The 19,348-nt window shown below is 45.4% G+C and overlaps 1 protein-coding gene across 1 annotated transcript in view; it reads left to right on the top strand.

The window, feature by feature from the left end:
* CACNA1B (calcium channel, voltage-dependent, N type, alpha 1B subunit) overlaps positions 1-12,044 on the top strand; it is a 562,801-nt gene extending 550,757 nt beyond the window's left edge. Inside the window, exons 44-49 of the mRNA XM_015421148.1 lie at positions 623-756; positions 2,156-2,262; positions 5,711-5,746; positions 7,599-7,800; positions 9,573-9,781; positions 11,505-12,044. Coding sequence (XP_015276634.1) covers positions 623-756; positions 2,156-2,262; positions 5,711-5,746; positions 7,599-7,800; positions 9,573-9,781; positions 11,505-12,044 — 1,228 coding nt within the window. The remainder of the gene's footprint in view (positions 1-622; positions 757-2,155; positions 2,263-5,710; positions 5,747-7,598; positions 7,801-9,572; positions 9,782-11,504) is intronic.
* Positions 12,045-19,348: the final 7,304 nt, after the last annotated feature.

Here is a 19,348-nt window from a genome sequence, read left to right as displayed (position 1 = left end):
CATTTATACCCAACCCTGAACTCTCTGCTTTGCTTATGAGATGGCTCCCAAATATAAAACATAGAAACAGTTAAAATAAAGTAATAGTCAAAAACAAACAGCAAGAAATCATGTTAAATCAGAATGTGACAAGAACTGTAGCTTGGATCCACCAGTAATTTCCAGGGATGTAAAGGGTTTTGGTCAATGGAGCTGGACTTTCTCACCTGTCCCATTTTGCTGCTGCCCAAAATTCCCTCTGAAATGTGGTTCCTGGGAGCAACATTGGGGGGGGGGGGGGAGCCAGAGGTCTGCAGTAGGACTGAAGAACTGGTGAAAACTCGGTTCCCCTTGAATCTGTGAAAATCCTCCGTCAGACCTAACAATTCTAAACATTATAGATCATCCAGAGCCCTAAAGGATCATTATGAGTCAGAATGGGGGGGGGGGGCTGGAGTACCGAGGAACATTCTCTCTTACGCTTGCAATCTAAAGGGCTACAGTCTACACAAAAATGTAATTCTTCATTGATAACTAGGCCCCCATTAGCCTGTACTAGCTCACCAGTGGGTGCCTTTGTTTGCCCCCCCCCCAAGCCATAGTATTTTGAATTACGCATGTTCTTTTTCTTCCCTTTTCACAGACCACCACCAGAAGGGAGAGGAATCAAAGAGTCCATTTCATGGGGCACTCAACGAACTCAAGATGTGTTTTATGAGACCAGAACACCAGCATTTGTGCGAGGCCACTCAGAGGAAATTTCTGTGGAGCAGACAAGCAAACAGGTGAAGACCAAACACACACACACACACACACACACACACGTTTCCTTGCACATGGGAAGCTTCTTCCTCTTGAAGTACAGGTTGCTTCGGCTTTCTGTTCCCATGCATTTAGCAGAACATTATTGAACTCTGGGTCTGAACTTCAGCCACTTCCTCCAGTAGGTCGGTAGCCATGTTGGTGTGTTACAAGAAAATCTGGAGGCACAGTAAAGTGATATCTCTGTTAGAATCAATACGGGTTCATGACTGAATGTATAGTCTTTCCAGTTACTCAGAACTCTTCCTTGGGCCAGACATTTGAAAAAGGAGGAGGTATACATATTTCTGGAAGGAAGGCCTTTGCCTGCTGTTGTTTCAGTCCCTAGTCCAGATGGTAGTGCTAGCAGCTGCTGTTTGGTATCTCCTGAGAGCTTTTAAATGTTTGGAAGCCGCAGAGCAGGCCTTCTGGTTTCCTTTATCAAATCACCCACCAAGCCGGTTGAGGATCTTGGCTGCAAACCCTATACTTAACATTTGTTGTGGTAAAACAATCCCTGACTTCTCTATTTAATGGATCTCAAGCAGCAAGCATTAGGGAAGACCTTTCTCTGCCCGAGACCCTAGAGGACTTCTCCTCATCAACCACAAACCGACTGGACTAGTCTTAAGCAAGCCTCTGTTTCTTATGCTCAGCTCTCCCCATCTACAATATGGGAATCAGGGGTAGACTGGCCATTTGACTTACAGGGAAAGTTTCGGGGGGGGCACTGCCCTGGAGGGCCACTGGCACCCAGGAGAAAGTAGAGCCAGGCTCCGATAGCTTTGATAGTGCAGCGGGGACCATGAAGCTCAGTTACTAGCGGTGGTGCAGAAAGAGGTGATGGCTGAACTGACGCCCATTGTTAGCCAGGTCAGAGCCAAATGGCCTTGTAGCACTGCTCCTGGCACTGCATCGACCACTCAGTGTCCTTGGGCCATTTTAACTTCCCAGTCTGCCCCTGACGAGGATGCTAATACTAGCCTACCTCACAGGGCTGTGTAGTGCTCTGGACTCTTGACGTGCCCAATATGAATAGCACATCAGTCCAGGAAACTCTTTTAGGACTAAATTGGGTGGTTTGTGGATGGGATGAAAAAAAGAACACAAAAGCCAATAAACAGAAAAATTCACAAATCTCAATGTGGCTCAAGATCGTCAGCAGAGGCATCAGGTCCCCTGATCAGTCTCTGGCATCTCCTGTTAAAGGGTCTCAGCAGCAGGTGTTGAGAAAGGCAGTTATTTGCCGGAGACTCCGGAGAGCAGCTGCCTGTCAAAGCACACAGTCCTGAGAAAGATAGGCTGATTGGCTGACTCGGCATAAGGCAGCTTCATATTTTCATTTGCACTTCTGCCCCAAATTTCTTTCAGGTAGTAGAAATGCAAGAGATCAGCCCAATGCTAGCCAATGGTGAACATCAGCCTGGCCTGGAAAGCCAGGGGCGAGCCGCTTCCATGCCACGCTTGGCAGCTGAAACTCAGGTGAGCGCGGGAGGCTTAACTGGCAATGGAAGGCTTACAGTAAGTCCCTGATTCAACGCCTTCTCTGTGTTTGTCTCATTGTCTGGAAGGTACTTGCTTGGGAGGTTTAAAGGGGTGTGTGCTGTAACAGGCAGCCCCGTAGCTAGAGAATTTTTGGGAGGGGGCCTTGGGGGGGGCGCCAGCTAATTAAATCAAAGCACAATGCAGGTGGCATGTCAGGGCACTTTGGGGGCAGGCCAGGAAGGAGGGGGCCCAGAAGAAAGACTAGGGGGCCAGGCCCTGTGGGCCCCACGTTAGCTACGGGCCAGGTAACAGGGGATTCGTTCTCTCTCTCTCTCTCTCTAGCCTGTCAATAATTTTTGGTGTGGTTTGGAGGTTTGCCCCATCTGCAAATCTTGTTTGAGGACAAATACATTGGCTGATGCCAAACTTAACCCACTCTAAGCTTAGAAGTATTTCCCTCTGTATCCCACCAAAGAGCTTGCAGTGACTTTAGAAAACAAACTAAAACTTTAGATCCTTCCATTTAGCCTGCCCCATGCAGAATATTTTTTTGATAAATAGTACTTTTTTACATTGAAGGAATGACTGTCCTTGCAAATTTAAATGCATTTCCCATTCTGATAAACTGTGCCAACCAAGGAATGCCAGGAGTTGTAGCTCTGTGAATGAGGTGGGGGAGGGAAGGTTAGTACAGACAGGTTAGAAGCCAGGAAGTACCCAGGAAAGGCTGGGGTGCCCCCTACCAAGATAAGTTACCCAGACAGAGGAAAGTCAGCAGCAATACGGGTCTTAATATTGCTTATTAGTTCCAGATTAGCCCTCAAGTATCACCTCAGTCTAGGAGAATCATGAGTTGCTGTGGCAGTCTCCATGCTAGAATGGCTTATGCTCTGTCCAACTAGCAGCCTCTTTGGTGCAAGGAGCCAGTGCCTGGTCCTCAGGATTCCCACTTCCTGGCAGCTGTATAAAGAAATGCTGACTGAGGGGGAAAGATTATCTGACTTGAAGGTGGAGCTTTTCAGATTTAGGTGCTTTGTCACTGAGTCAAAGTTCCTGTTCTCATGCACTGCAGTCCTAATCCATTTCACATGCACACACCTACTGACAGCTTTGGGAGGCCAAATTATAGCACATCTGGGGAGTCACATGCAATAAGGCCCTTGTGGCACTTCTGGACATTACACCAGTCAGTAACAGAAGCCACCAGCCAGAAAACCAAATGCAAAATACTGCCTGTTTTTAGAAGAAGAAGAAGAGATTGGATTTATACCCCGGTCTTCACTACCCAAAGGTGTCTCAGAACGGCTTTCAAACTCCTTTCCCTTCCCCTCCCCACAACAGACACCCTGTGAGGTGGGTGGGGCTGAGGGAGCTCTTGACAGAAACTGCTCTTTTTCAAGAACAGCTCTTATCAGAACTAAGGCTTGCCCAAGGTCATCCAGCCAGTTGCAAAAGGAGGAGTGGGGAATCAAACCCAGTTCTCCCAGATTAGAGTCTGCGCACTTAACCACTACCATTATTCTCTTGGCTCTGCTTTCTGTGCCTATCCTGCTAGTCCGTCTGGAGCATTGAGTGATGCTTTACTATCATAAATTCATCATGATCACCACAGGTAGAAATTTTATATTATCCAGTGACATCTGAAAACCCAGAACTCAGTGGAGATAGTTCACATATTCAAGCTGAGAGTCATCAAGTGATGGAAGAAAATGATGAACATGCATGCGTGAACTAGACTTAAGTCTGATGCATTTCTCATGTGCAGGATGCCATCGGTGTGAAATGCCTGATCATTTGAAACCAATCTAGAGGGGTGGAGTTGGTTTTTCAGGCAGTTTCAGTAATTACCACTGATTTCAGTTGGACTTCTGCAAATGTTCATTGAGTGCCTAAGGAACATTAATCCCCTTTGGCTTGAGTGGAGCACCCAAAACATTTCCTCTGCAAGAGATGCTCAAGAAATCCTTCTTTCTACAGTTGTGTGATACAGCCTCATCATTACCCCTATAACCCAACATACCCTGGTTGTTCTTTTCATTTCTCACTCCATTCCATCATTCACACATTGCTAGTGATTGCCCTCCAGGTGTTAATGGAACACTTTGTTTCCCTCTGGGACCCCAGGACATCAGTACTGTTGAGTTTCTTCAACACTCAACACTCTTGAGTGTCTTGTAGAGGCAATGACTGAAGCTTCTGGGTCACCCCCAGAACAGCAATCCCACCTGGCTCATCAGTCATTACCAAGCCCAATTCCAAATATTAGTCTTTGGCCCACTGACATTAAACTTCCTTCTACTGAGTCATGGCACTGGTCTATCAAGGTCTGTATTGTCTGCTTTGACTGGTAGCGACTCTCCAGCCCAGGGTCTTAGGTGGGAGGTCTTTCTCATCACCTGCAACTTGATCTTTCATAAATGGAGGTGCCAGGGATGGAATGTGGCATCTTCTACATACAAAGCAGATGCTCTGCCTTTGAGCCACAGCCCCTCCCCAGGGGGGGAAAAAGTCCAAGTCATCATTCATATCAAAACTGGCTCCAAGTTGTTAGGATCTCCAGGCCAGGACCACACAACGGGCCCTGCAAGCCAGCTCATAGACATGGGGCAACTGGGGGGGGGGGAGACTAGCCAGATGGCTTGGGCTTATCGTACCCCCCCATGTCAATTCTGGTGTCAGTGCCTGCTGGAGCTCCTCCTCCTCTGCCACCCTTTCCGCTTGCTTTCTCTTTGATTGCATGGAGGAAGAGCAAAAGCAGCTGCTGCTACTTTCATTGTCTCCATGTCATAGTGGTTAATTTGAAGCAAAGGAAAGGAGTGGTCAGTGGAGTGAGCCAACAAATGGCGGCTGCTGCTGCTCTCCTTCCCCTTACCAAAACTGGAGCTGGAGGAGAAAGTGACTGGAGAGGGAGCTGGCAACAGGGGTGGCGAGGAGGAGGAAGAGCCAGCACCATGAAGTCATGATTTGGAGACTCCAGTAAGCACTGGGCCCACTGCCAACACTATCAAATTCTGATGCTGGGCCTGAGTCATATTGTCCCCTAACAGTTCTGTCTACCACTTCAGTCTTAGTGACATCTCCCTCTAGAAACTCCCTCTGAGTTAAACTGACTTCATTTGATGACACAACTTTCTTACATTTGTAGCTTCCTTTGAGTAACTGGTCTCCATTCTGGGCCTCTGGCCTTCCACATTGTTCCATGGATACCTTTGGACTAACACCCATTTCTGTTTCTTGTCTTCATTCACTCCCCCCTTTCTTTGCCTGTTTGTCTCCCTGTCTGGTTGCTCTCATCCTTTCACCCCCCCTTCCCTTTCTTCCCTTCCCGCTCCCCCTTCCCTTGGTCATCTCGTCTCCTGCCCACCTGCTGTGATGTCTGACCCTGGCTGTGCTGGTTGGGGCGGCTTCAAATGTTTTTCTGTCATCTTGTCCGAATTGTTTGCAGAGGAGCAAAGCACGGTCACCGGGGAGATACCTAGCAGTATGTAGCTTGAACTAAGTTGTATCCTCTAATATCCGTTTATGAAATTATTGCATCAAATGATTGTTAACCCTTAATTTTAATTTCCTTGTTTGAGTTGCAGTCTAACATGAGAAGGATATTTCTGCCATATGTCCACGCTTCACTTAAAGTTGCTATGATCCCAATTTTTGGGGTGGATGCTTCCCCAAGTGATGGAAAATTCAGAACAGTCATGTCAGGCTCCTTTATTTCTTTGGGGGAGAGATCACTGGAAACTGATCCATAATGATCAGTGTACAGCTTGAGCGGAAACCACAGGAATGCAGCAGCAAGCGCACAGATAATGCTTGTTCAGCCAACCAGCTCTTCACACAAATATCTTTATATTTGTGTGTGTGTGTGTTTTTGTGTGCTTGCCTGGAAGTCATGGTTGGTTTCTGGTGACCCTTAGTGGGGTTTGGGAAATGTTTCAGAGAGCTGGCTTGATTATTTGCCTCTGCGTCCCGCCTCTGGTATTCCTTGGAAGTCTCCCTTCCAAGTACTTGCCAAGGTTGGCCCTGCTTAGCTTCTGAGATCTGATGAGATTGGGTTTGCCCAGGCTATCCAGGCCAGGGCTTCACACAAATATCTTAATAGCTCAAAAACTATCTCTGCTGTTTCTCTCCAGACTTTGGTGGAAATTAGCCAAGTGGCACAGCAGGGGCATGCTGGGCTCACAAACACAATGGGGTGGATCCAACAATCCTCCAAGAAGCCTCCCTCCAATCTAAGGAGCCTTCCTCCAACTTTAAGTGACTCTTCTTCCAAAAGAGCATACTGACCTCACAACCTAAACAATGGGGTGGATCCAATGATCCTCCAAGAAGCCTCCCTCCAATCTAAGGAGCCTTCCTCCAACCTAAGTGGCTTTTATGTCAGAAGAAGTGCCACTTAAGCTGGAGGAAGCCTCCTTGGATTGGAGGAAGGCTTCAAACTTGAGCCCAAAGGAAACCGGGGGTATAACTGTTTTAATAAATAAACTTTGCTCAGTGACAGGGGTAGGATCCACTCCAATCCCATCAAAATAATTCTCGTCCATGGTAGAACACATGACCTGTGCGTGTAAAGTCTCAAATTCAGCTTCTTACTTCCCCGATTAAAAGGATAACTGAGCAGCTCCAGTGTGGCTGAGAAAACTGTTTAGGAAGGACCTGATTGCATGGGAGACTGCATGCCCACTTCCCCAGCACAGTGCTGGTTTGACGGGAAATGCCCACACAATAAGCCTTTGGCCATGTTCTTCCAGCTGCAGCGGCAGTGCTTATGGAGAAGCAGCTCCATTGTATATGGAACTGTTTGGTGCGCTGCCTGATCCGTTCTTGTTTACTTGGAAATGTCCCATGGTCTCAGTGCCCAGCTGTTTCCCGTGTTATAGTTCCATCTCAAAATGTATAAAGTAAAGGTAGATGGAAGTCCCCTTGAGCAGAATGCCTTTCCCTCTTCGTTAAGTAATTATAGAGAGTCCTTCCATATCAGGGCTTTACCGAACTGGGGTGGGGTGGGTGGGGGTGTTCACCAGTAGTGAAGGTGACATTTTCAGAAGACTTTTGTCCTGGCATCAGTTACCCTCATAAGCACTCACCCTGCTGAATTTAAAGGAACCTCCTCTCAAGTGTGTAGATAGGATAGCAGCCTCAGTGTCCTTCCATTTACTCAGGCAAAGCACTGGTGAGAGGCACCCCAAAAGAGTATGTTTTCCGCACAGGTTGTTTGATTAGAAGACTTGGCTCCCAGGGATGGAAAGAGGGTACTAGAGGTTCCTACTTCCAGTAAACTACTTTGTGTGCTCTTCTCCCCATTTCCTACCTCCTTTCCTCATATTTGTCTGCAGCCCATCCCGGACACAAGCCCCATGAAGCGCTCCATCTCCACACTGAACCCACAGCGTCCCCATGCCACGCACCTCTACGAACATTCCCGGCCAACAGAGCACACCCACCATCACCACCACCACCGCTGCCACCGACGGAGAGAGAAGAAACAGAAATCCATTGACAAGCCCCCGAACCATCTGGCTGATGGGGAGGCTGCTGGTGAGGGTGATCTATCTATCTATCTATCTATCTATCTATCTATCTATCTATCTATCTATCATCTCCATTTGCAAACGGCAGTGTTTCCCTTGTTGTAACAGTTGATAACATGCTGTCCAAGAATAGCAGGGGGGGAGTTAGCGGTCATTTTGGTTTATATCAAAATCCATTCAGTATTTATTTAACTGATATCCCACCTTTCTTCCCAGTGGTGACGCAAAGCAGCCTATATAATTCTTCTTTCCTCCATTTTATCCCCATAACACCCTGTGAGGTAGGTTAGGCTGAGCATGTGTGACTGGCCCAAGATCACCCAGTGAGCGTCTATGGCAAAGTGAGGATTTGAACTTGGATCTTCGAGATTCTAGTCCAACACTCTTAACCACTACACCACACTGGCTCTCTCGTATGGCCCTTTATTATTTTTATTTTTGCATTATTTTTATTTAATACCTTTCATTAAGATCTACGAATGTAACATAACATCTTTTGTGAGTTTGTAAGTTCTCTAGAGCTCTTGATGAAGTTGGATATTAAAAAAAAAACCTGGGGAAGAGGAACACACCTTTCAGGGTCCAGAGTTAGTGCCTCTTTGTCTGCATGGTGTCTTTGGATGCTTTTCAGTTTCAGTGGGTACAGGTTGTGGCTAGCTCATATCAGATTGGGCCCCTGACCTCCTGGGAAAAGGAAGCAGGACTGAAAGCCATCTAGTTGAAAACTGCCAATATTTGATCAAATGTCTCTCTGATGCCAAATGTCTCTCTCTCTTTGATCCCTTCAAAGACTGAGCACAAAGGGCAAATAATTAACAATAATGGAGGATAATTTTAGCTTGTGCCCTAAGTAAAGAGTCAGTATAGCCAAATTGTGTTTATATTACCTAATAAAGTTACCCAGGTTATTCTTCTTTCAGTTGAAATGCTGTCCAAGATAGATTGTACTTCAGAAAATTAATAATACTGATGCTTACCACTTCGATAGTACAGTGTTTAGAAAGCTTCACGTGCATTACCTTGCAATCCCCACAACTAGGGATGGGCACAAACTAAAGTTCGTGATGGATTTTGGCTGGTTCGTGGTTCGTGAACTGAAACGCATGGAAAAGTAGAATTCAAATAAAATATAAATAATTGAATAAAACCACTCTATAGATGTTTTAATATTATTTTTAATAAGAAATCTTTGTTCCCATTTGAGCCCCTTTGCCTTGTAGGCTTGTGTGATAACAGGTCACTTGCAACAAGCCTTTCTGGGCGTGCCCCTTGCTTACAGGGCTCTCATCCCAGGAGACAAAACAAGTCTTGCTTCTGTAATTTAGGAAGCTGTGTCTTATTCCATGAGGCTTTGGGGCTCAAATGGCCAATGCAATAGTCACTCTACTTCTTTGCTGCCATTTACTCATGTTCAGTATCCACCATTTTAATCGTTTGTAGTTTTCATTTATTGGTTTTAATCATTATATTTATTTCACACCACCTCGAGGATGAGTTGAACTGAAAGGCAACGGAAACCAGGTCAACAAACTTTCTGCACTCAGGAGATCCTTATCCTACCCCAAAGAAATTGAATTCTGCATGAAAAATAATTCATATAAATAAGAGTGTGGGTGCCATAAAAAGGAGAGAGTGGAGAATCGGGCCCCAGACCATTATAACTCTTGCAGAAAGATTTTGACCCTCATAGCACGGAGTCTTGGGTTCATGTTCTGATGCTGATAAGGGAACTCTTCCATACGGTGAAAGCTGTCCCGTTCATCAGGTTTACTGTGATCCCACAAACAGGTGAGGCTGCGTCCAAGGCCAAAAGGCAGGAGCGGGGCCGGTCCCAAGAACGGAAGCTTCATTCCTCTTCTTCCTCCGAAAAGCAGCGGTTTTACTCCTGTGATCGGTACGGGAGCCGAGACCACTCTCAGCCCAAGTCAACTGAGCGCAGCAGGCCCACCTCCCCCAGTGGAGGGCAGGAACATGGGATGCAGAAGCAGGTGAGGACCCAAGGGCAGGGTTCGGGGTGGGAGGAAAGAATCGGCACCTTATACCAGTGCCTGGAGGACCATTTCCAAAAAGGAGACGGTGCACTTGGTCCTCTGAAGAGGAACTAGACAGGCCTGTTGCAGGGACTGTGAGCTCAGTGTCTAGAGGGTCAGTTTGCAATGTATCAGTTTATTCTCAATAAAATAGCTCATAAAGCACAATGCCTTGTTGGATTTGCTCAGGCTGGGCCAAGTACAAATGTTCAATAACCTACAGTACGCAAATACAATTCAGAATTTAAAAGTTCACAGAATAAAAAGATGAAACCAGTACAATTAGCTAGAATATCAGTAAGCCTACTATGAGAATTATATCAAAGTACTCAGAACTGAATCAGTCAAGATAGTTTCAGTGCCTGTGAAATAAATTTTGCCACTGTTTCTGTAGTCCTCTTGTCTAGAGAGTTAAACTCTGGCTTGCCAGGTCTTGGATTTGGCCCTGAGACTCCTGTTTGGAGCCTTATCCTTATGGTGACAGCCTACACATAGGAGGCAGTAATCTAGCACTAATAGTTTAACTACATTTTACATTTAGTGAATAGCTAATTTTGGGAGGGGGGCTCCTACGTCTCTTCTAAGCCCCATTATTTATAATTACACACATATAAATGCTTAGAAGTGGGGGGGGGGGGACAAAAGGGATCGAGGAAATGGCTTTTAGCAGGCGGGTGAGCCTGTACACTGTTAGGCTGACATGGCTGGAAGCCAATTCATCAGTCCCTTTCACTCCACACACACCCTCCTTCCAAGCAGTGACACGACTTGACTCGGCACAACTTGACACGACTCGCTTCCAAGCGGCAGCATGACTTGGCTAGTGAACTCGGCATTTAAAGAGACTGCAGTCTCTTTAAATGCCTTCTAGCTGTGTCTAATATCGGCTTTTATTTGGGCACGTCTACTTCAGCTGAATAAATACCCGAAAATACCAATAAGGTATTTTTGAGGTATTTATTCGGCTTGGTATATACCCATCCCTGCCGATGACTCTTTCTCTCTCCAAGCGATTGGCCATTCTTCTGATAAGATACCAGGATTTGGCAAAGGGAAATCAAGGTGGCCCAGGCCTGGCCTCCAAGTTGATCAGATTGATCTCCACCAGTCTCAGTGGAGCAGGTGGCCTCGTCAGAGTGCAGGTAAAGTTGATTTTTAGGTCTGAGCATCCCGTGCCTCATCTGGATCCCAGGCCCTGGCCTCAGTCAGGCCCCACACTTGGCATTTAAAGACAGTCTGCATTTGCATGAGAAAGCAAGGAAGGTCAGTTACAGAACTTCCAAGTCCATTGTTCTTAATAACATCTCTGGGGTTTTGAGGTATGTGTTACCATTTCTGAATGTCCAAGGTCAGGCACCCTACTCTCCATTTCCACTAGAACTGTCTGCTATCCTGCACTGTTGCACGAATGCACTGGATGTTTCCATCTGGAATCCTCCCTCCCAGCCATTGGTTTTTTGGGTCTTTACCTCCGTTCCAAATTGCTCCTCTGCAGCCCCCCGACTGTGCATGTCTAAACTTTCTCTTTCCTTTTTTTCTCATCATGTAACACATCCTTCCCTTCCTGTCACCTGTTCCTCTATTGTTTGTTTGTGTTCTTCCCCCCCATGCGCCTTCGTGTTTGTCTGGTATTTTTTCTGTTATTTTCCTGTTCATTTGCTTTGTTCCACTTTTCATGTAGGGCAGTGGTTCAGTTAATGGGAGCCCCTTGCTGTCAACCTCTGGTGCTAGCACCCCATGCCGTGGCCGGAGGCAGTTGCCGCAGACGCCGCTGACCCCGCGGCCCAGCATCACGTACAAGACCGCCAACTCCTCGCCCGTGCACTTCTCCAGTTTCCAAACTGGCCTGCCAACCTTCTCCCCAGGGCGCCTGAGCCGCGGTCTGTCTGAGCACAATGCGTTGTTGCATGGAGACTCACAGGGCCACTCACAGACCCTGGTGGCCCGAATCGGTTCGGACCCTTACCTGGGGCACCGGGAGGACAGTGACAGTCCATATCATGTTGTGCCCGAGGACACGCTCACCTTTGAGGAGGCTGTTGCTACTAATTCAGGAAGATCCTCCCGGACTTCTTACGTCTCCTCTTTGACTTCCCAGTCACACCAAATCCGCAGAGTCCCCAATGGGTATCATTACACCTTGGGCCTCAGCTCCGGCCCTGGGACCAGCACCAGAGCACGTAGCTACTACCATGAACGGGATGAAGATGATTGGTGCTAGCAGGAAAAGGCCTGGTCTTTGCACACTGGAAATTGATGAGTTTTATCATCCAGAAAGCTGTGTCTGTCTGTCTGTCTGTCTGTGCGCTCAGCCCCATGGCAATCAGGGCTTGGAAGGGGGGGGGCAAAAAGTGCTTCGCTGTGGAACTGCCCACCCCCAGAAGACTGCCCTGCTTGCGCACACAATGTCATCAGAGACGCCTCTCTCCCTTTGCACTACGGAGCGATTGATCAGGAATGGAAGGCTGTTCCATGCAAGGAGGGGGGGCAGCTTGCTCCTGCTGTGCTCCTCATTGTCTCGCCTAGGTAAATGTCGCCCCCTCCAGATGACACAACTGTAACTTAAGCAAAGAGCTCAAGAAGAAAACCCAAACTCGGATCTATTGGCCTCTCTGGGACTGGAACCTTTGCAGGGTTTGGGATGACTGGGGGGATATAAGGAAGAAAGGAACTGTCTTGTACAAAACCAAGCCTGTCATTTATCTTGTTGACACTAAGACGGGAAGCAATCCAGCCAGACAGTGGATTTGATATTTGGTAAGAGCAATCCTTTTAAACGGAGCCAGTAACAAAACCTTCCAGCCAACAAAGCACCACAATGTCGTCTGTGACTCCTTTTATTCACTGGTCTGTTTCCACTTTTTTGGGTCCTTCACGTTGACGTTTAGGAAAGCCCCGGGGAGCTGTTTGGGTCAAGACGGTTTCCAGGCTGTTGTTCTTGCTGCTAACTTGTTCGGTTTTTCTCTGTTGGGATGCAAGATGCCTCCATTCACCATTTCGTCTTGTTTACAATCTGAGAGGGGAAAGGGGGGAGGGGCAGGCAAAGGAAATGTTTCTTTGGTTTTATATCAAGCTGTTAGAGAAACTTAAACTTTTCATTGTGTGCATTTTTTGTAAATTGTACAGTAAAAAAACAAAAACAGAGAGAGAGAGTCCTCCACTGTAGAGAACTAGTCCAACTGTCATTCCAGCCCACCGTTTCTTACCGAAGGCGACGTTCTTCACTTCTAAGTGCCTAACCCTATCTCTCGTGGTGATGATGCAATCTCGTATTCCCCATGCATCAGGAGAATGTGAGAAATGGGGCAGGAAGGAATACTCTGCAGGGGGTGCTTTGGGAGGCTTTGAGCTTCATTCAGGGCTGTCTTGCCACCCATTCAGATTGGAAAGCTACCAACAGGGAAGGTCAACATGTTTCTTTCATGGGGGCAGCAGGTAAATTTTGGAGAAGTTCAGACCACGTATCCAGCACCAACAGCAATGTTTGTTGCAGAAAATGGAACCCTTTTGTTCTGCATGTCTCAGTCTTAACATGGTTACAGAAGCTCTGAACACCCTTCACGTTGTGTCGTTTGGGTTGACGGCAGTTGGAGAGTTTTGCCTGGTTTGGGAGAAGAAAGCAAAGAAAGAAAGACAAACCAATTCTGATTCTCAGGGATGAGATTTTTGTCCTTTTTGTCTGCGTGCGCGTGAGTGTGCGTGCATATGTTTCTGTGAATTTGATGTTTTGTTTGTGTGCGTGAACTTTCTCAAATGTCTGCGTTACAAGCTCGGGGAAGATGTTGCTAGCAAACAGAAACCCGTGCTGAAGAGGCTCAAAGGCCTCGCCAGTCTTGTTGGGTGCAGACACAACCCAAAGGGGTGACAGAGTCATGTTCTGAGAGAGGTCAAAGGAGCCAGTGAGGGAGAGAAGGAATTGTGGAGAGGAGGAAAGTGGGAAGGAATCAGTGGAGAGGAACAGCCCCTACGCATTTCGTTTTTACGGTGTCTGAAGTATCTATATAAATAGAAGAGTGCAAATGCGACAAACAGGTGTTTGCCAACATGCCTGTCATTTGAATCACCTGTGTCAGGGAGATGACCTGAGCTCCATGTACGCATGGCAGCAAACCAGGTGAGAGATGGGAAGAGGGTGGAATAATCTCAGTCTGCAGGCTATTCAGAGGCTAGCTTCACATTACCTGGAAAAGAGTTTCCCAATGCCCCAGCTGCCAATTTATACAGAACAAAGCAGATTTGGGAAGTGGTGGGAAGGAAAGATGGTGTTTAAATCTTTCTTTGCTAGTGCACATCTGGAATGCCACTGGGTGAGCAGAACCTGCTTAAAGGGCAATTTTGAGTAAGCAAAAAGGGTCAGCAGTGAAAAGACTAGCAACCTCTCACCGCTTCCACAGCCCTCTCCTTTGAATTCTCCCTTTCTGAAGTCACTTTGTTTTTTTTAAACGGTGCCAAGGCCCTGTCACACACATTAGTGTGTAGTTAGCCTCTTCAAGGGTGAGTTTACACAATCAAAGGGCCTGTTCACTTGTGCGAATGGCCACTTTCCCCCTTCTAACCGTGCAGGGATCACATGGAGAAACAAAAGGTACGAGCTGGAGTTTCACATGTGGGCTCCGCTCCCCCTGCAGTTTCCATGATTGTACTGAATCCAGTCAAATGTCACGGTGATGGTGGAAATTGCAGCAGGATCCCATGATGCCTGGTGCATTTTTTAAGCAAAAGCTAAAATGCAAGTGTGGAGCACTGGTTACATGTCGCACATTCTTCAACGTGATTCCTATTACTGGAGGATGATCAGGAGGGATTGCTTTGTGAGACAATGGTGAAGAGCCTTAAGACTCACAAATGTATAATGGCTGAAGTTTTTGTGAGCGTCTGATGAAGCTTACACTATGATAAATTTGTTAGTTGTTAAGGTGTTGTGAGACTCATTGTTTGGGCTGCAACATACTAACATGGGTACACCTCCGGAATCTAATGGGGAAAAGTATTTATATGTATGAAGTGGCTACAAGTCATGGATGTGCTGCTCTTGTTAATATCCCAAGTGACTTGGTGAGTCCTATGTGTTCGGATCTGGTGGCTGAAAATGCCTCTTTCCACACTTTGGAAGCAGCCTTTTGCTGTGACGGTTGGCATCAGAGGTCTTTATGTGCTCACGCATTTCTGACCACTCCCCTTCACTGGCTGTTGGTCTCTGTGAAAAGCAGGGCACATCATTCCATGGAGCTGGAGAGGACTGCCTCTCCCTACCATGAAAATGCATGGCTGCTTCTACCAAGCTAGTATTGTCTATTCTGATTGGCAGTGAGTCTTCAGGATCTCAGCTGAAAGGCCTGATGGTCTACACATGCAGGAGAATGACAGGGGGATGCTGGGGTGGTAAATATGCAGCACCGCTCCAGACGGCGGGTTCTGGTTCTAAATATTCCTCCAAGTGGTAAAACCTCCCTGCAAATAGAAAAGTTGCGCAGCAAAGAGGCAAGGAGTTGCGTCTGAAACTTTCTTTGCTAGTTTTCTGTTTACAAGGAGGCAAACGTTCCCAAATGTGATCACCTGCCTGAAGTATGAGTCCATTCTACCAGCCCAGTACTTTGCCACTCGCTCATCTGGCTGCATGGGAAGAGCTGGCCAGAGATCCTTGGACTGGAGGTGCCAGGGATGGAACCGTCTGCATAGAAACCACATGCTCTACCACGAAGCCATGGTCCCTTCTGGCCCCTCAGCCCACAAAGAATGACCTGTTTTCCAAGGACATCCTCTTTTTCCCTTCAATGAGCTGATGCCTTATATTGTCACTAGGTGCTGCTGCAGTTCTGTTACTTATGCAAATAGTGATCCAGAAACCACAGAGCTGGACCAATCCACAGCAGAACCAGAAGGAATCATCTGAGTTTGCTGCAGTAAAGTGGTTTATTTTTAGAACATTTCCCAATGCAGCTTGAGCTTACTGTATTTTTCAAGGCCACTATGATTTATAAAAACACACGCATACACTTTAAGAAGATCATTGACATTTATCATGACATTATAAAATATTAATATGCCACATTTGTTGCACAGTTATAAGTATATAAATATAATATTAAATGTGTTACTGTTATTCAGTCATATTTTTAAAATAATCTCTTTTTAAAATGTTCTGTTTGAATTTATTTTGAATTTATTCTTTAAATTGGTTTCACCGTCTATCTGTAGGAGGGCTGTAGCAGACATTTCATAGTAAATACAAGGATTTAGCAAACTCTTCTTTTAAAAGACGGTTTTTGTTCTAGTTTCAGGGTATCTGTTTTCAATTAATAACCTACTCTTTGCAAATATTTAAGCATTAATTATTTCAAACGATATCATTGGCAGGACTTCTACTTATTAGTAAAATAAGTGCTGGTATACTGTCTGAGAACAGAAAATATAAAGAGCTCCTTTTATCATTAACAAGCCCACCCCCTGCTAGGAACAGTTTCACTTTAAATTCGTTACTACAATAAATAAATAAATTAGAACTCCTGCTACCTTCAGATGTCTTCCTCTGGCTTCCACAGCTGTGCAAATAGCACCATAGCGATCCCTAGTGAAAGATCAAAAGTATGACAAGCATTACAACATAGTATATTTTAAAATACCAACCAAAGACTGAAGGAGAAACCAGCACCCCAATCATGTATCCAGAAATAGGGGGGGCGGGGGAGCCACCAATATTGATCGTGTGAACTCACCCTTCAAGCTGTTCAAAATGGAGATTGAGCAAAAACCTTGGCATGTCTTGATTTGGGTTGCATTGTTCATTTAAGACAGCTTTTTAAAAAAAGAGACAGATTTTTAACCACTTGGGATTGTTAAACAGAAAATAGTTTTCCATCAACAAAACAGAGGTGTAAAGGGGAAACTAAGGAGGAGGTGAAATGGCTGGAGGTAGCTTCCCTCTTCTGTGCCTCCTCAAACTTTTAGTTGAGAGTATTTGAATCTTTGTTCTGTTTCCTTATCTCCAACCAATCTCATCCCTGGACTGTGTTCTAACAAACTCTTCTCTCTCTCAAACTCTTATTAGTACACATGCACTTTGAATATAGAAAGCTTATTAGCCAAGGGGGATTTGTTGTTTAGGGATCACAGAATGATTTTTAAAAAATAACTGTAGGGCTATGCAACAAGATGACACTTGACTTTTCACAAATAAAATCGAATCAAAATGGAAAAGGCAAGTGGGCAAAGGATTGACATCCATTCTGCAGCTTTACCTGCTGGATTTTCCTGTTTCAGGCTTCAGCATGACCGTGACCAAATGTTTTCTACATTTTACTTATATGAAGGCACAATACTTTCTTGGGAATTTTAAAGGGGAAAAAACTCCAAGAAATAAAGGGGTGGAAAAGCCTCCTTGATAGTGCATGCAACCATTGGAAGCTGAAAGAAATGGCTTTTTCAATTTTGAATAATTCCTGTCTTTCTGCCCCTTCCCCTTCTGAAATAATTTGATGTGACAACCCTGTATAAATACGATTGAGGGGTTCCACAGCCACAACTTAAGAGCTGGGACTTGGATCATTTAAAGTCTTGCATTGGAAGAACACCAAGATATATAATCCTCATTCTCATTTGGGGAGAAGCAAATGAGGGGGGAGGGGGGCCGGGTAAGGTCGAGGTACTTGTGGATAGCTCTTGTAACCGCAAACCTTTCTCACAGTGGTTGACTGACATAACTGGCCTTCCATTTTGGACAGCCTTCATGCTGTCTCTCAATGCACACCCAAGCTCTGATCCAGCTGAAGTCGGTCATGAAAGAAAACCGTTGGGATGCTTCCAAGGTTTCCCTCATCTGAATTCCTCACAGTATTTTTAGCTCCGAACTCCCTGGTCTCATTTCTGAAGTTGAACTAAGATATTGGGAATCCTTCGTTGTTCCAATTTTACTTCCAGATTTTGTACACATCACTGGGCACATGTAGCTTTCAGTTCCTTTGGTTCATGACTTGTTCCCGACTCTGCATTACTGGTATATATCAGCAAAACACTGCAAGGGGGGGGTTGTCTTGAGATTTTTGCGTGTGGTGTTTTACTAATGCACAGGAAGGAACGTGCACACATCAATAAAACACTGTACAAAGGAATCTTGATGCAGTTATATTAACAGTCGCATCAAGATGTGCAGTTACATGCACATGAGTCGTGTGGTGAGCAGAATAGATGCAAGCAAACTAAAGGAACTGAATCTTATGACAAGCTGGGCATGCTCCAATTGTGTAATTAATTTTAGAAATTATATTAGTTTAACCAGAATCCAGGAGGAGTGAATCACAGCACAGAGAGGAATTCCAGTATGATAAAGGGTACAGAACATTGGAAATCCCTTTGTTTCTAAAACTAAACTATACACTTGAGTTGGTCACAACTAATGCATTCTGTTGGTTTCAATGGAACTTAGCCACAACTAACTTTAGCTGGATCAGGGTTCTATTATTTACCAGAAATTTTCAGGCAAGTTGCCAAAACTTGAAATGCAACAATCTGTTTTCTGCATCCAGAATCAGTCTAATGGTGGCTGTACTTTGGTTAAGTAATGTTTGCATGTAACATATATACATATTATATAAATATATACATATATATATAGATATATATATATATATAAAATATGTGCATGGGAAAATGTTTATCTTCGTACTTTTTGATACGATGTATTCATCAGTTGTTAATTTTTAATTATATTTGATATAAATTGGGGATTTGTTGCAAAACTTTATATTAAAAAAAAACAGTGTTAAAAAAAAAAGACAACACTAAGAAAAGTTCCAAACATGCAACACAACTGGAACTTTACAGGGCGGGGGAAAGTTCTGTGATTGAATAGTTTGCTGCCTGAGTAATATTTATCAGCCAAACTTTGGATTCTGCAGTTGTTTCTACAATTACATTTTGTATGAAGCAAAATCCTTGAATTAAAATAAAACCTTAGAAAACCAACATTCTAACCAATGTAGTGTGTGCCATGCCATGCCTTCGGGGCTCTGTTCTTCTACATGGAAATCCATCCCACTTTTCACACTGGCATTGCAGGCTCCCCACTTCCCTGAGTGGCGGGACATTCTAGGGCAGCGGTACACACTCCTTGTGACTGATGGCGCACCACCTTCGCAGTTACCATCAGCCAGAAGAGCCACATTCACTTCCAACCCTGGTGTGAGGCTGCCAGCGTACCCATTCCTCTGACAGCGGCTGTTTCAAGGTGAAAATTACCTGCCTTCCACAAGCCCCATGGGAGGCAGGTCCTGCCCTGGGGAACAAGGTTCAGAAGAGCCACAAAAGGCATGTCAAAGACCCGCACCTGGCTTCTGAGCCACAGAGTGAGTACTGATGTTCCAGGGAGAGCGTTACCATGCTTGGATTTCTTTGAGCAGGAGAGCACAGGAGACGTGTGAGGTCTTGGTAATGTGGTTTTGACAAATATACAAGTGGAGCATAAATAGAGCTGAATGGGAATTCCAACTAGGCAACACAGTCCCTGCCCCACACCATATCCCCAGGGAA

This window comes from Gekko japonicus, unplaced genomic scaffold (assembly GCF_001447785.1).
Source record: "Gekko japonicus isolate JY-2015 unplaced genomic scaffold, Gekko_japonicus_V1.1 scaffold40, whole genome shotgun sequence".
In the NCBI taxonomy this organism is placed as follows: Eukaryota; Metazoa; Chordata; class Lepidosauria; order Squamata; family Gekkonidae; genus Gekko; species Gekko japonicus.
The sequence above is the reverse complement of the archived record's forward strand: the minus strand, read 5'-3'. Positions and strand labels throughout refer to the sequence as shown.